The sequence below is a fragment of the Panthera onca genome, chromosome F1, assembly GCF_046562875.1.
Source record: "Panthera onca isolate mPanOnc1 chromosome F1, mPanOnc1 haplotype 2, whole genome shotgun sequence".
Taxonomy (NCBI): Eukaryota; Metazoa; Chordata; class Mammalia; order Carnivora; family Felidae; genus Panthera; species Panthera onca.
Window position 1 is genome coordinate 58322884 of NC_138355.1, and position 17524 is coordinate 58340407.

Consider the following 17524-nt stretch of genomic DNA (forward strand, 5'->3'; position numbering starts at 1 on the left):
CTTGAGCAGAACAAATGATTTACAACTAGAATGGGGAGCAGTAGTTTCAAAACTCTTGATAACTAGGGCAATGTGCATTCTTAGGCAGACTCAGAATGGGGATGAGGAAGGGACTCTTCTGGTTACTGAGGCTTAGAAAAAATTTTTTTTAGTGTTTAGTTATTTATTTTGAGGGAGAGGGAGAGGGAGAGTGAGAGGGAGAGCGTGAGCATGAGCATGTGAGGTGGGGAGGATCAAAGAGAAAGGGAGAGAGAGAGAATCCCAAGCCTGCAGAGCCCAGCAAGGGGCTTAATCTCAAGACTGCAAGGTCAGGATCTGAGCTGAGATCAAGAATCAGATGCTTAAAGAGTTGGGCCACCCAGCTGCCCCTAGAAATTTCTTTTTAATTCAAGCTTTCTTAAATTATTTAATGAATATTTTCTGTTTTAGCTCAGTACAGATTAGTCTGAGTTGAATCTTTGATTCAAAGCTTTCTAGGGCCTCAGGAATCAAACAGTTGTATTTCTCTGTCCCGTTAACTTTGTAACTTTGGACAAATTTTTAACTTTTCTAAACTTTGGAATCATCCCCTGTGTAAATAGAAGAATAAGAGCAACTCATAGAGTGTTTTGAAGATGAAATGGTAATCATAAAAAGTGTTTATTTAAATAGTATCTTGCTCCATCCGGATGCCTGGGTGGCTCAGTTGGTTGCTTAAGCATCGAACTTTTGGTTTTGGCCCAGGTCATGATCTCAGTTTGTGAGATCAAGCCCCACATCAGGCTCTGTGCTGACATCAGAGTCTGCTTGGATTCTCTGTCTCTCTCTCTCTCTGTCCCTTCCTGGTGCGTTCTCTCTCTCTCTCTCTCTCAAAATAAATACACTTTAAAAACAATAAAAATAGTGTCTTGCTCTAAATATATGTTAGCTAGTTAGAATTGTCAGTATTTTAGAGTACTTTGAAAAGTTGTGGCACATGGTGCGCCTGGCTGGCTCAGTTGGTAGAGCATCCAGCTCTTGACCGTGGGGTCGTTAGTTCAAGCCCCACTTTGGGTGTAGAGCTTACTTAAAAAAAAAAAAAAAAAAAGTCATGGGACAGTGACGTTGATCACTTCTAAAATAAAGTCAAAATTAGTCTTCACTTGATAATTCCCTGGCACGTGCCTTATAGGCTGTAACTGAGACAGTAGATAGAATTGTAATGGAAGCAAAATTCATTTTACCCTCTGTTTTTTGACATCCTTTTCTTTTTTTAAATTTTTAAAAATGTTTATTTTTGAGAGAGAGAGAGAGACAGAGACAGAGACAGACAAAGCATGAGCGGGGAGGGGTAGAGAGAGAGGGAGACACAGAATCTGAAGCAGGCCCCAGGCTCTGAGCTGTCAGCACAGAGCCCTACGCAGGGCTTGAACCCACCAACTGCAAGATCAGGAACTGAGCCGGAGTCTGTCACTCAACTGGCTGAGCCACCCAGGCGCCCCTTTTGGCAACCTTAAAGCTTTTGCTATCTCTCATCTCTGGTCTGTCTTCCAGGTTTTCAGTGTCCTTGTTTGCCTGGTTACTCTCTGTTATTTATTTCATGTTGACTACCAGATCTGTAGGAAGTGCTTTTCATGTGTTATCTCATTTAATCAACATAACAAATCAATGAGGTAAATCCTGTTTTCATGCCTGTTTTGCTACAAAGAAACTGAGACAAAGAGGAGACAATACTGTTGGGAAGTAATGGAATCAGGACTTAATGCCAAGTCTGTCTGATTTTATAACCTGAGCTTGTCATCCTTGAGCTGTATAACTAACTGGTCGTCCAAAGATTCCCATTCAGCTCTTCACATGTCTTGTAGATTCCGGCTACCAGCGGTGTTCCTTGCTTGTTCATTTCTCCTTCTCCACAACCACATTAAAATTCTTATCATGTGTGTCTAATGTGTGTGGTATGTAATCAACACTTAAATGTTTACTATGGGCTAGGCATTCTCTTAAGGACTTTATATATATTAACTCTTAATCGTCATAAACGGTATCAGATATTGAAGTAGATACTATTTTATTGTCATTTTTACAAGTGAGGACACTAAGGCAGAGAACTTAATAACCGTCAGAGAAGTCACATAGATTTATATCTGGAGTTGAGGTTGAATTCAGGCAGCCAGACTTCTGTTTTCATACTTTTAACTACCACTAGCTGATGTCTACCAAGTTTTTATGAGGGATTCTGTTTGATTTAGAGTAAATTCTAAAGGTGTGAAGTAAGTTAAATGTTAACCAATAGCCTTAATGCTCCCAGATGGTATTTGTATTTTAAAAGAACAACCTTCTTAATCCAATAGAGAAACTGTTTAAAAATAAAGTCCTAAGGTAAGTACCAAAAGGAAAAAAACACGAGAAATTTGGCCTCTTACTGGAACACACGTATAGTGCTGTAATTTTAAACTGCTTGGTTTTAATTTGGGGGTTAATGTGCATATTTTATTTCTTGGATCGTAAATCAGACCAGCTTTTTTATAAACCAGCCAGCTTTTTATACTCAGTCCTTACTTTCCAGTTCCCAGATCCGGTTTCAGCTGGTCTGAACTTGTTGTCATTTCATAAACATTTCACCTTTAACATTCCCGTGCTTTTGGACGTGCTGGTTTATGCTGCCTGGAATGCCCATAATAATGATTATAATAATTTTAATTTTTATATAGGGCATTGATTCAGATCTAGGACATTTTTGGTTCTAGATTTAGTGATCATGCCCCCTGCCTCTTTCATTTCCCCTGGGTTGTGGAATCTTACTTCCTTGGCCTCCTCCCTTCTCTTGTCATTGAAACCCTTGCTTAACCTAACAAGTGACTTTAATATCCTTTGTAAAAGATATCCCCAAACAGTCACCCTTTCCTCATTACCTTTTCTTTTTCAAAAGAACACTTACGAATTTTACAAATTGTAAAACCAAATTTTGCAGTTGGTTAATGGATTTATCGACCCTACTAAAACATGTGACTTCTTCAAGGAGAGAAACCTACATCTAGATTTTTCACTTTCCCTTTCCTTCCCCATCATTCATGAATGCCCAATAAATATCGAAGGACTGAGTCTTCTTAAAACTTTATCCCATTTCCAAAGGCTAAGGAAAGTAGCTCACTAAATCTGGGATCAGAGACAGATGGTAAATTTGAAAGGGAGCTGGAAGTTTGGGGAGAAGGCAGCAGGAGATGGAAATGCCCATGCCTACCACAGTACCGCAGAGCTCTAACCCTGGCCTGCCAGTATGGTAGGTAGTAACCGCTAGCCACACGTGGCTTTTTAAATGTAAAGGGATTGAAAATTCAGTTCCTCAGGTGTCCTGGACTCATTGGAAGAACTTCAGTAGATTCTAATACCTGGTGGTTAGTGGGCAGCTCCGATAGAATATTTCCATGAATGCAGAAAGTTACATTGGAACCTTTAGTTATTACTTCCAGTAAGCATTCTTTGTAGCCCTTCCTTAATTTCCAGATTTTAAAAATAGGATGTAAATTTAGAGTTAATGTTTAAGGTAACACACAAGACTTCAAAGGAGGTTTTACTTATATGGTGCTGTGGATATATTCACTTAACTTCTGTTGTTAAAGATCAGTTAGTAGAAAATTCAAAAAAAATCTCATTTTCATAGTGTACAGTGAAATTTTAAGAACCAGTTCTACTTTGTGATTTGCTTTATCTTCGGTATCCTTGACGTAAATCCTGTTTTTTAGTATGCTGGAGGACCTCATTACATTGGCATTTTTTTATTTATATAAAACCTGATTATTTCCATTTTTGCAGTGAATGCCTGACACCTCTGAGTTAGAACTTCTTTTTAGAGATCAAAATTTATGAATCATGTGGATATTTTGGGATTTTTTAATTGGTTTATATGGGTTGTATAAAATGGTGTTATAAAACTTTTCATGGATTTATTGTGTGCCTAGAATATGCATATTGCGATAGTCTGAGTAAGAAACGTCAAGAAAATTAACTAAAGTTTAGAAATAGAGAATTGGAGTAGCTTATTACAGTCGTAAAGTCTTTTGGCTGCCTTTACAGTGCAACTGAAAATGTGAAATTTGTTGCAGTTTGTGTGTGAATTCATCAGGACAAAACACTAGATGTCAGTATTGTAGTTTTGACATTTTACCAGGAGCTGGTACAGACTTCTGTTTTTCATCACCCAGCTCTTCTTCATCAACACAAACTTTTAAGCTGTTATGCCTCTTTACATTTAGATTCCTTTCTTACTAGGAGAAGCACTTGTCACAGAATTGTTTATTTTGCTTTTAATATCCGTGCAGTGCTACTAACTCAGGAATAAAACATGTATATTTTTTTTCGTCCAATTACATTCTCTAAACTTTGTTTCTCAGTGTACTTTCCAGGGAACACTGGTCCTAGGAGATGCTTCTCAGGGAAAAATTGTGTGACTCTGAAATCTGGTATATAGTAGACACTCAGATTCATTGAATTGAATGATGGTGCTAAAAGCTTTTGTTTGGCAAAATCTAAGTACTTTTTAAAATGTTTTATAAATAATAAAGTTCTTAAATCACCTGTATTTGCTTGTCAAGGCTTACAGTCACACTTTGTTAGGTTTTGTACATTTACCCAGCATGCAGGATACAGAGAAAGCTTCCGATTAAATATGTGGCAAATGAGTATCTACTTAAATTTTTTTTCTCTTTATAAAGAAATGTGCAGAATGTCCTGACTCCTTATTTCAGCTCAGGCCATGATCTCAAGGTTGTGTGGGGCTCCTCACTGGGCTCTGTGCCTGCTTAAGACTCTCTCTGTCTCTCTCTCTGTCTCTCCTCCCCTCCCCCCCTTTCTGTGTCTGTCCCACTCGTGCTCGCTCTCTCTCAAAAAAAAAAAAAGGAAAAGAAATGTGCAGCATAGCATAATAGGGCAGTAGAATTATTAGCAATTTCTTCCATTCTCATTTACTTTTTGATAACGTTGACACACTTATCACGCTTTGAAGATACTTTATTTTTGCTCATGTGCTTGAGGTTCATTTTTTTCTATACGTGTAAAATGTTTCATATGTTTTTATATTCCGTTTCCTTATGTTAGAAATTTTCATCTGAAATGTATTAAATAATTTGGTTTTACATCTTTTTCATTTCATAAATTCCCAATACTTAAATAAAGGTATTAATGGCAGAATTGCAGGTATTACAATGACTAGCAAAGTCGGATCTTTCTGGCACATGTCTCTTAATTCATGACCTACAAGGGAGATAGAGAGGATCACCCAGAAGTTAACAGCTGACTATACGTTCAGCTCCTTTTATTTTTGTCATGACAATAAGCTGAATTAAGGAAGGAAAAAGAAAGGATATTTAAAACAATATGCACATTTAAATGAGATTACTTAAGGAAGGGGGGAGTTGAGTCGAGGGGCAGGCAGGTTATTTTGAAGTAAGAACGAAAAACAATGAGACTTCTCAGAGGTAGGAGCAGACGTCCTGGTTATGATGCTTCGCTCTGATGCGGGGAGATAGACCCAGCACAGACTCCCCAGAACGCGGTGCTTTTTCTAGCTCCTCTTCTGCTTATGAAGAAATATTCCAAGTTACTAAGCTGTCGGATGATTGTCTCCTTTGAAGGATTTCCTAATAAGCTCCATAGGCTTCTGAAGAACAAAACGGAAGCTGTCCAGAAGGCTGTGGCTCCTGCCGATGTAGGCATACCATGCTGGTGGTCCTGTTGGTCAAGTGCATTGAGCTCTGGAAGTTGAGAAAGCATGCAAAACTTCAAGTTCAAGAGCTTCTCAGCAACTTGATTTTTAGGCAAGGCCACTGATTAGACCCTTCTTTCTGCCGACCTTCTGATCCCAGCTATTTGAGTCTTAAAAGATGAACAAGCTGGCAGGAGTGCCTGGGTGGCTCAGTCAGTTAAGCGTCTGACTTCCCCTCAAGTCGTGATCTCATGGTTTGTGAGTTCGAGCCCCACATGGGGCTCTGTGCTGTTAGCATGGAGCCTGCTTAGGATCCTCTGTCCCCACTTCTCTCTTTCCCTCTCCCACTTGCATTCCCTTTTTCTCTCTCTCAAAAATAAATAAACATTAAAAAAAAAAACCCAGATGGACAGGTGGCAAATAACCCATCTGTACTTTTCGTGGAGATTGTGCATGATAAAATTCCAGCAGTCCACTTTCATAGCCGCGGCTCAGAACTTGATGTTATCATTCAGTTGCCATTTAATCTTCAGTATCTTGGGTGGATGTTACTTTATTAGATTATTTTTCAGAAATGTTAAAACTCCTAACTTTATAATGTTATGTGCAAATTCTATAAAAGAAGGCTGTGTTTTTATGTTTGTTTTATAGATTTTCACACACACAAATTGAGAATTTTAAATCTCTGGGTCAAATCTCCAGAGAGGTTATTCTGACTTCCTGTACCATGGAGACATTATGCCATTTTCTTGATGATTAAAGTTGTTTGCTAATCGTTTTAAAAATATAATCTTCATTAGTCTCTTTGAGTAGTTTAATGACACAATTAAGGCCCATGGACTTGACCGCAGCCTACACTGCCCCCATGTCAGTACCTGCTGCTACCTCGATGGCTGAGCGGTGGTGTGGGCTGTCAGATTTGTTTCTCCTACCTGGGTCCTGGGTGCTGAGGCCCAGCATGACTGGGCCAGGTCTTTGGGGCCTGATGACTGCAGGGTGGAGGGTCCTTTTGCCCTCTGCTGGCATTGAGCTGCGGGACTTGGAAAGCCCCCTCTTGCAGGAACAGAGGCAGATGGAGGACTGTCAGCTTTAGAAAGGCCCTGGGGGTCGGCATGGCCTTGGCAGCCTCTTCCTCAGGTGTTAGAGTTAACTTGTTTCTACTCTTAGGTTCTGTAAGAAGCTGTGGGCCAGAAAAGGATCACTTTTCTTCTGATGATGAAGCAGCGGAAGCTGATAATGAAGATGAAGTTGAACCCAGCGGCAATGAAAATGGAAATGCACCCGGAGCTAGTGTTGGAACTAATGTGGGCTGGGCGGATGCCATGGCCAAAATTCTTAACAAAAAAACTCCTAAAAGCAAACCCACGATTCTGGTCAAAAACCGAGAGCTGGAAAGGGAAAAAGAAAAGTTAAAACAAGAGAGACTGGAGAAAAGAAAACAGGTGTGTCTTACTGGCTGTTTTGTAGATCAGACTGTTTGCCTCGTCTGGTTACTATCTGCACCGAATCCTTCCTGGCAGTGTTGGTCCAGTTCCCATTCTGGCTGTTAACTGGCTTCTGACACAGGGGTGAATAACCACAGTTTTGTTCAGAAACCTCATCTAAATTACTCCATTGAGCACATTCACTTTTTAAGCATCTAAGCAAAGAAATAGAAATTAAACTCCCAAGCAATTTATCCTTTTAAAAGCAAGTAAGTTATACATGTGGCAGTGACTCCTAGGGCTAAGTATTTCATTCAGTTTTGCTGTTTGTATCATCATCATTAGGTTCTGAAGCAATATAATCCTGTTAGTTACTTTTTGCTAAAAACCTATTTTATAATATAAATCTATGAAGATGTCATCCTCAGGGACTGGTTGCAGTTCTGCAAACGGACTATTTCAGTGCTAGATAAACTTGAATTCATTATAACTTTGGTTAAAGCACTGATGATAGAAGTTAGACTCACACTGTCTGCTGATTAGAGGGCAGAAGTTGGACTTGAGTTTGCCATTGTATATTATAAAAATAAAGAAACAATAAGATTTTTAAATCTCTTGTACTTGATGATGTATTTTTATGTCTAAAATACTTTTTAATGAAAGAAAAATAACTTTCTATAATCGTACTGACAATGTAGAAGTACTGATTTCCAAGAGGTACTTCCTAGGTAAAAAAAGAAAAATAGATTTGAATTGGCATATATTTCCTTTTAAGTTCATCATCCCCCTTCCCTTGTTTCAAGGGAATTGTTTTCTTTGTTTCTAATGCTAGTTATTCTGTGCAGAAGGCTATATGAAGATGAGCTTTTTCAAGTGTTGCATTTAGAAACAGTTATTAATTCAGTATTCTCATTTTACTTTAAGATAAATTTTATCTCTAGATCTTACTAATAGCTTTTCAACTGAAAATTTGAATCTTTATTTTCTGACAAAAGCTGGAGGAAGCTTTAAAAATAAGATCCTTAATTACTTCTAGCCCCAGTGTTCTAGTGAAGGTAAGAACATTTTGAAGCCAAGAGAAATGGGTCTCTTCACTCTGCTCCAGGCCAGTGCTTTGTAAGCTAGAGATGATACTGTTCACATAACATATGAAAACATTGGGGCGCCTGGGTGGCTCAGTTGGTTAAGCATCCGACTTCGGCTCAGGTTATGATCTCACGGTTCGTGGTTCCAGCCTTGCCTCAGGCTCTGTGCTGACAGCTCAGAGCCTGGAGCCTTCTTCGGGTTCTGTGTCTCCCTCTCACTCTGCCCCGGCCCTGATCACACTCTGTCTCTGTCTCTCAAAAAAGTGAATAAACGCTAAAAAATATACATTTACAAAGGGGGGAAAAGAAAAGAAAACACACCTATTGATACCAGAAACAGGACACAATAGATACAAACGCTCTTATATATTTCTGAGTAGAGTCTATGCAAATCATCATTGTTTTTTACTGTTAAATATTGTCAGTTTCTGGAATATCAAGTACTTATTTCTAATCATAAGTATAAAAATATACTTCCAATTTTTTAAAAAGTATTTGGGGATTATGCATGCCTTGGGTACTACAGATAATTAAGACTCAGCTGTTTTAAACTTACAAGTAAGATTTTTAAATTTCTGGCATAATCTGCTACTGAATTTCATGACAGTTAAAGTAAATTATCTGATCTGGGAAGGAATCTATTCCCTTAGAAAGGAATCTGGCTAATCTTTTATAGCGAGAGCAGGAATTTGATTTTACTGTGATTAGACGTTTTCATTAATACAAAATGAGACATTACACAGATGGAGAAAAGGAACAGATAAAAGGAGATTTTTTCCTACTGGTTCTAATTATGCCTTTGATGCTCACCAGCTTCTTGGGGATGAGCTCATCGTATTTGGTGTATTTGATATTAGGTGATACGTTGGCCCGAGACGGCAGTATATGCCAATGGAGTGTGCTGATGTGTCACGTCAGGTGCCTGGGACCAGAGTACTAATGGATATGATGCTCTGCTTTTAAAAGCTGATACAAATTCTTAACAATTCTGACTACTGAGAAAGACAGTTTCTGAAAAATAAAGAATGTTTAAACTTGTGGTTACCAAAGACGGTAGTTTGGGGTCTGCCTGATGCTTAACCTCCGATGATCTGGTGGTGGCAGGTCAGGTAGGTGGCTCTCTCACACCCACCTTGTCCTGCCTGGCTCGGTCAGGCCCCTGCTCTGGCAGTTCTCCAGGCCCCTGCTGTCAGAGAGCCTGACGGAAACTCACTTTGTGCTTCTCACATGACATGCTGAGTGCTAACCACAGGCCCCCTGAGCTGAACCCCCCAAATGTGGGTTTTTTCAGTCCTTGTGACAAACTAAGCCAGAATGATTTATTACCTTTGTCCTTTCACAGAGTATCATATCAAAGTATGCTGCACTTTCAAAAATGCCTAATATTCTTTCACATAACAATATTTATAACACAGCTCGATAAGAAGCGGGAATGGGAAATGATGTGCAGAGTAAAGCCAGATGTTGTCAAAGACAAAGAAACAGAGAGAAATCTTCAGAGAATTGCAACAAGGTAAGACTGTTCTTGCCCTTTAAAAAATAAGTATACTAAAGCTTTGATAGTGATCCATTTCTGACTAGACCTGGTTCTTAAGCTCTGCCTTCTCAGAGCCATGTGATTTATATCAAAACCTGCCTACTTAATACTGAATTCAGCCAAAGGTTTTGCAGGTCTCATGAGGCAAGAATATCATGTCCTCAGTGTATATTTGGTTTGAACCAATTTGAGATCATCTTGTTTTTATAGTCACGAGAACAGTGTAATTAGACATGCATTTCTCTTATGATGATTGTCTGAATTTATGGCACTAGATGACTGTTTTTGTTGTCTTGCATTGTACTTGAGGTGTAAGGAATTCTGCATTATAGCAGCTTTATGCAGGGCCTTTCACTCTGCATTTTTTATCATTGGCACCAGATGTTTACTTGATGCCCTCTGTGTCCAAAGATGAATAGAACCTGGTGGCTGCTGGGTGGTCCTTGCCTACTCACCTGTAGGAATTCTAGTCTCTTTGAGACCAGAGGTATATCCTGTGTGTTAGGAACATACAGCAGCAGATTGTCAGGGCAGTGGGGAAGACTTCACAGAGGAGAGAACATTTGAGCTGCTACTTGAAGAATATAGCAATTATATGTAACGGAATTACTTTTAATTTTCTAGTTACCTACATTATTTGGGTCATTTTTTAAATCCATCTGACTGTTCTACAGTGAGATAAGAGTTTGAACAGTAGAGCCAGACTGCTGGGTTCAGATCCCAGTGCCGTAAACTTAATCATCTGTGTGTCCTTGTGCATGCTACCTAATTTTTCTCCATCTCGGCTTATTTACTTGTAAAAACGGTAGAATATTGTGTCCACCCTGCAGGATTTCTCTGAGAATTAAATAAATTAATAACATAAAAAGAATTTAGAAAAGTGTATGGTTGGTGCACAAGAATAAGTACCTCCTTAGATTTTATACCCCAGGTACGTCACTTCCCTCACTTTGGTCCCAGCCCTGCTTGGGAGGCTATGGATTTTTATCCTCCTTATAAGCTAATAAGCTAGCCTGTTAGTTCCCTGGATACTGGCAGAAGACAGGAGACTTTGGGTCAGAGACGAAGGACTGTTGGCAAAGCAGTGGCCAGAGCGTCACGTTCCCACTGGTTCCCATCGTCCCTCAGGGGCAACACAGGTGCCGTGTATGGATGCTTGAGTGTGCGATGGGTTGTGTTACAGGAGAACACTGTTCTTGGGAATCTGTTGCTTTTATGGTGAATGGTAACAAGCCTGCTCTTTGTCTTGGGGAGATGTTACCTCTTCCCTCGAGGTTGCATACCGTAAACTAACTCTCAGAAGTGACCTGTGTAAGGAACAGTCAGGGCCTTGCATCCTTGAAAAACTTAGCAAGAATGTACAGAGATGCTCAGGGTCCATGGCAGAGTACCTCTCCCAGTGATAGAATTCTAGAGCTGGAAAGGATGTTAAGAGTTTAAATCAGTGTTGTCCAATAGGAATATAATGTGAGCCACATATATATTTTAAAATTATTTGGTAGCCACATTGAAAACAGTTAAAAAAGAGAGAGGGGTGAAATTAACTTGAGTAATGTATTTTATTTAACCCATTATAGCCAAGTCATTTTTATTTTATCATATAGTCAGTAGAAAACAATTATTAATGAGATTTTAAAATCCTCTTTTTTCATACTGAGTCTTCAGAATTGAGTGTGTGTCGTAAACCTAGAGTATATTGCAATTTGGACTAGCCAGTTCTATTTCATGGCTCACTAGCTCTGTGTGGCTCATGGCTACTGTAATGGACACTGCAGGTCCTAACCTTCAGAATTCATCTTGGAATGAACTTAACTACAGAACAAAGTTTTTTAAGTAAGTATTTCTTAAAACTGGATTTTAAAATCAGTTTTATATTAGAAGAATTGCAGATAATATAACTGAATATTTTTTAAGCTACTTGAGTATAATTTTTCCCATTTATATAACAAATTGAGATCTAGAAAACCTTCTAGATGTTACAGTCAGATGGTTAGACAGCTAACTGTGAAGGCTGCTCTCTTTCCATCACATAATGATGCCTTCAGTTATTGTAGAATTCTATTTTGAGAAATAAATGTTTTGTTAAAAGTAATTTTTAGTTCTAATTGCACAGAAGTTGATTGAGAAAGATGAAAGCTGAAAAGAAAAATCACCTATAAATTCACGTATATTTATTCTCTGTTCAGAAATTTATATTCCTTTGTTGAGATGTATGTTCCTTTTTCAGATTCAGCTGTTTTCATTTGAGTGCCTATTAAATGCCTGCCTCTTTCCTAAGTGGTAAAAATACATTGTTTTCATCCTCCACGTTTGTACTCTAGTGTAACTGTATTTAATGTTCTGGTCATTTTCTGTTCTGTAGGGGTGTGGTACAGCTATTCAATGCTGTTCAGAAGCATCAAAAGAACGTTGACGAAAAGGTTAAGGAAGCCGGAAGCTCAATTAGAAAACGTGCTAAATTGATATCGACTGTTTCCAAGAAAGATTTCATCAGCGTTCTGAGAGGGATGGATGCAGGTACAAGTGAGAAAAGTTCGAGTGGAAAGAACTTGAAAGCCAAACAGGTAAGACTTTTATGTAGGATTCAGTACATCTGACTTTTAGCTCCTAAACTAAAGTTTTGGGGTGAAAAAGCACACTACAGATGTAAAGGTTTGGATTCTTAAGCTTCATGATGACTTATCCAGTATGGAAGTTGCCAGTTTAAAGTGACATACGTACCCCTGCTGTTAGCGGTCGGGAACCGGGGGAGTCAGAGATGGAGCGGGATCTCCGTATCTGAAACCCTGCCCTTCGTGCCTTTTGGAGAATAGAAACCTGAGTGAGGGATACGGCTTCGGTTTGAGATGCTCACTCACAGAGGTAACCGTGATGGTGTGTAACTTCAAAATGTGAAGGGTCGGAGCTTTGGGGAACACGGTGGAGACGAGCTTTGGGGAACACCGTGGAGAGTCATCCTTGTGCCGAGGCCGCTTGGTGATGTCTGACCGGTTGGAAGATAAGAGTATAAATACCGTTTGTAACATCTGGCACCGTAACGTTGCTTCTCCAGTTCTTTCCACCTGTGGGCCCCAATAGTTTCCTTCTTAATGTGCCAGGTGAGAGGTTCTGAAATGTGCTGCACTCTCGGTAGGGCTGTTTGTTTTGTTTTTCAATGAAAGCGAAGTACAGGTTACTTGATGGCTTCATTTCTGTTGCATCGGGCAACGGAGTCTGTGTTAGAAGTTGTTTGCTTGTCTTTTGGTTTGCCATTTGAACCTCTGGCAAGAAGGGCATTCAGGAATTTCATGCTAGCCTAGGGGCTCAAGTATTTTTTCAAGTTATTTGACTAAGTTGCCATTTTACCTAATTTTGACAAAAGTTTTCTAGGCCGTTTAACTTTATCTCTTGCATATTAAGGGGCCCCAATTTTTTTTTAATTATCTGTATGATACTGATGCTCACCGGTGCTGCTATTTTAAAGTGTTTGTCAGAATTACGTATAAACACATGAATACTGTATTTGGGGATGTATGCTTTTTAGTTAAAAAAATCTAACCTTCTTTGTTCTCACAAGGGACATTTTACTCTAAAAATTAGAGAAAGACCCAGCAGCATTGAGCAAGAAAGAGCTAGCGGGAAGACGGAAAAAGAAAGATCTTTGTTTTTTTTCTTTTTTTCTGTTCATTTCAAAATAATTTTTAATAGAAGCATTTGTTTTGCTTTGGGATTATTTTTTCCATGAGTTGTGAAACTACATAAAGGGTTCTTTCCAGTGCCATTGTTTCTTCTTTCTTACCATTTGCATTTTTGCCCTTGACTTTCTTTTATTCTACTTCACTGTCAAACCAGTGGCTTTGCTCTCAAAATAATTTGTTTCTAAAACTTCTTACCCCATACTAACAACACTTTGGCACATTTATTTTTAAAATGTTGCTTTCACTGTGATTTCATTTTTATGGGAAAACCACCAGAGTCATTATTTTTATTGGGCTTGGTTTTGCATGTGAATAACGTAAAAAAAGTAATATAGTATTTCTGATAGGGTCATTTATTAATATCAGAAATATTTACCTAAGTGCCTGTTTGTACCTGGTGCTATCCTTGTATCTTTTAAAGTCTTACAATTCAGACAGACAGATGACTTAAGGTAAATAAGATTAACAGATTCTACATTAGTATGTCTAGACTGCACATTATCAGTTACACTAGGCATAGTAAGAGGTAAATTCAGTGACTGCCCTTTTTGTGGGAGAAGTTTTGACTTAACTGTAATATGCATTTAGGACGTAGGTCAGCAAACCTATGAAGTTACTTGAAATAGATGGGCTTTTTAAGAGAGAGAGAGAATCCCAAGCAGGCTCCACATCATCAGCACGGAGCCCATCGCGGGGCTCGATCCTGCAAACTGTGAGGTCATCACCTGAGCTGATATCAAGAGTCAGACGCTTGACTGAGCCACCCAGGTGCCCCAAAATGGGTGGATTTTAAAACAGTTGAAGAGAAGGAGACAAGTTAAAGGTGGGAATGGTGGGCCAAAATGCTATTCAGAAATTAGAAATAGATTAATGAAATGGATAAAGGAGGATATTAATTAAGTAAAAAATAAGATTTTCCGTTTTTTCTCATATTTTGCCTTTTCTTAGCACCATTGCTATTGCTGTTGCACATTTTCCTAATAGATGCCCCTTCCCTTCTCAGTCTTAACAGAAGAGCTTTTGTGAAAGTTCTCATTGTCCCTTTCCTGGGCATAATGGGTCGGAACCCAGGCTTTTCATCCTGTATTCCTAATGTTAGGAAATCTTTAAAATTTAGAGTCAGTCCATGTATAAACTGCGTTCACTGGCAGCTATCTATCAGAATACCAATCTGGAAATACCTGCTTTATGTCTTCAGTTCCTTAACCCTGTCCTGTTATTCGTAGTTGTGGCATTAAAGTCTTACGTTCAAAAACAAAAAAAAGCCAGCAGTTTCATGTTAAGAAAGCCGGATAGAATTATAGTAATATAAACTAGAGATTGGATCCATTATACGAACATACATTAGGAGTGCGTTTGTTTTTGTTTTGTTTTGCTTTATTTTATTCTTCAGAAACACTTAGAACTTGGGCTGATGTGTTGGCTGATTATATGTAGTGGGTGGCATGGTGGCTCCTTAAATGATAAGTCCATGTTCTGATTCCCAGAACCTGTGAATGTACTTTATTTAGAAAAGGGGTCTTTGCAGATATAATTAACTTCAGGATCTTGAGGTGAAGAGATCATTCTGAATTGTCTGGGTGGGTTCTAAATCCAGTGTTAAGTATCCTTACAAGAGATGCACAGGGGAGATTTGCCAGACAGAAGTAGGAGGAGGCAAAGTAACCACAGAGGCAGAGATGGGGGTGATGTGGCCCACAAGGCAGACAGCATTCAGTATGTAGACTTGTTCAGTACAGTCTCCTGTGTTAATCAGTGTTCCTGAGTTCAAGACTTTTCTGGTTCAGTATCTTCAGAGACTAAACTACCTGTCCATGTTAGGGTCTGTCACCAGCCTCCATCTGCCAGGGAGGGAACTTAGAAGCCCAACTGCTTCTTAACACAGATTGTCAGCCAATCTTGTATTTTTATCACACCGTCTCACCTCCACTTGCCCCCTCGCGTCCAGTTCCTAAGCATGGATCCAATTTCTCACTTAAACGTTAGCTTTTTCTTCTTTCTAATTGGTTACCACTACTCTATCCAGTTTTCATTTATATCCCAAAACTTGTTGGCATATTGTCTCTATAATTATTTCCCCTTCTGTGTTGTTTCCTTGTTTGTTTATAACTTTAATACTTTTGATTTCAGTTGGCTTTCCATAAGAATTAGAGATAAATACGTGTCTGCTATTTAATTGGAAGATTTCCTTTTTATTTTAAAAGCAAAGAGGTTAATCTTGTAACTTCCTGTTGCTTTGATGGAATTATTGGTAGTCTTTAATTTTAAGGGGTGCCTGGGTCGCTCAGTCGGTTAAGTATCTAACTCTTGGTTTCAGCTCGGGTCATGATCTCACAGTTCGTGAGTTCAAGCCCCATGAGTTCAAGCCCCGCGTTGGGCTCTGTGCTGACAGCCTGCTTGGCGTTCTCTCTCCCTCTTTTTCTGCCCCTCCTCCACTTGCACACGTATGCACTGTCAAAAAATAGAATAAAAACTTTTTAAAAAGTAAACAAAAAAAATTAATTGTAAAAATATTTCACTAACAGTAAATCTTTAAATATTTGATAATAGAGAATTTTAAAAATTTTTGTTTATTTTTATTTTTGAGAGAGACAGTGAGTGGGGGAGGGGCAGAGAGAGAGAGAGACTCTGAATCTGAAGCAGGCACCGAATCTGAGCTGTCAGCACAGAGCCCAGTGTGGGGCTCAATGTGGGGCTCGAACTCAGGAGCTGTGAGATAATGACCCGAGCTGAAGTCGGATGCTCAACTGACTGAGCTACCCAGGCGCTCTGATAATAGAGATTTGTTAATGTTTTGAAGTGGATTATTTAAAAACTACTTGTTTATAAACATTTTTCTAAAGTTTTAACCTTATGGAGGGGAAAATGTCCATGTAAAGCACATACGCGCATTTACTGCATTTTTCTGGGTCTGCATCTTCTTGGAGGCAAGCTTTATGAACATCCCATATTCCTTTTAGGATCTTTAGATATCTAAATTCATGCTCTGGCCTGTGTGTGGTTAACGTTTCTTAGAAAATAAAGAAAAGAGAGGGTATGATTTAAAATATATATATATATAGTGTATTGATTTTGTTTTTTAATCTGATAAGCAGAATTAGTAAATCATCTCTTTACCGTCACATAGCTGTGACCTTCCTTTAAATCTGTTTGAAGGGTCATTTGTATTATGCAGCATACATCTACATTTGATTTATTTCATTTTATATTTTTATATTTATTATTTTCGTGAGTTACAACTTTAACTGTTAAAAGTCTGCTTGTTAATGGTTGAAAACCATAATCTTTTTCAAAGGCTTTTGATTTCTAGATAGGAGCATATTTTTTATATGTTCCAAAGACTGCCTTTCATATCATTAGCTATTTATCAAGGTATTTTTAATCTTCTGATTCTGCTGACTTGGAGAATATTGTTGCCCTTGAATTTTTTAAATCTGTTTTTTCTTAATTTTATTATATGCCGTCATTATTTCTGGAGTAAAGGCTTTCTGGGAAAGCCTTCCTTAGAGGCCAAAAAGGTATAATTGCTTTTTAAAGATCATTTTTAGGGCAAGGGAGTTTGAAAAGACATAAGTTAAAAGATGTCAAACTGATATATTAAATTACATTTGAGTCCTTAATTACTATACTTTATTTCTTGGAGCTGAGCCTGGATCCTGCAAAGTAAAACAAAAAGGTACTTGATGGGCTCATTTTAGAAGAGATAACAGCTAATATCTGTAAATCAAAAAGCCTTCAGTAGAACTTAGGGTAAGTAGTATTCTAAGTATTTTTCATCTATTAAACAAATGAGTTGTTTCTTCTGTTACATATGAAAGGGTTAACTTTTTTTTCTTAATAACAATTGCACATCTTTTTCATTATGTTAACTCAGGCCATTTGTACAGTGCATATCCATCACTTTAATCAATGTAGATTTACATGTACATGTAATAAATGTAGATTACATCTCTGTCATTTACAAATGTAGCATCTATTTTTTTTTCTTTCAAATTCCTTATATTACAAAGCTTATGTGCAGAAGTAAGTCACTTGTGTTTGTGACTTCAGCGCCCTATGTCTACTTCTCAGTAATGCCCAGTGTTTTCTTGATTCACTAGCATGTCATGTCACAAAAATTCTTGTTAAATCAATAGTAGAGA

At 38.4% G+C, this 17524-nt stretch overlaps 1 protein-coding gene across 1 annotated transcript in view; it reads left to right on the forward strand.

Moving 5' to 3' along the window:
* RRP15 (ribosomal RNA processing 15 homolog) overlaps positions 1–17524 on the forward strand; it is a 39442-nt gene that overhangs the window by 5290 nt on the left and 16628 nt on the right. The window contains exons 2-4 of the mRNA XM_060644377.3: positions 6827–7101; positions 9584–9681; positions 12068–12269. Of these exons, the coding sequence (XP_060500360.2) occupies positions 6827–7101; positions 9584–9681; positions 12068–12269 (575 nt within the window). The remainder of the gene's footprint in view (positions 1–6826; positions 7102–9583; positions 9682–12067; positions 12270–17524) is intronic.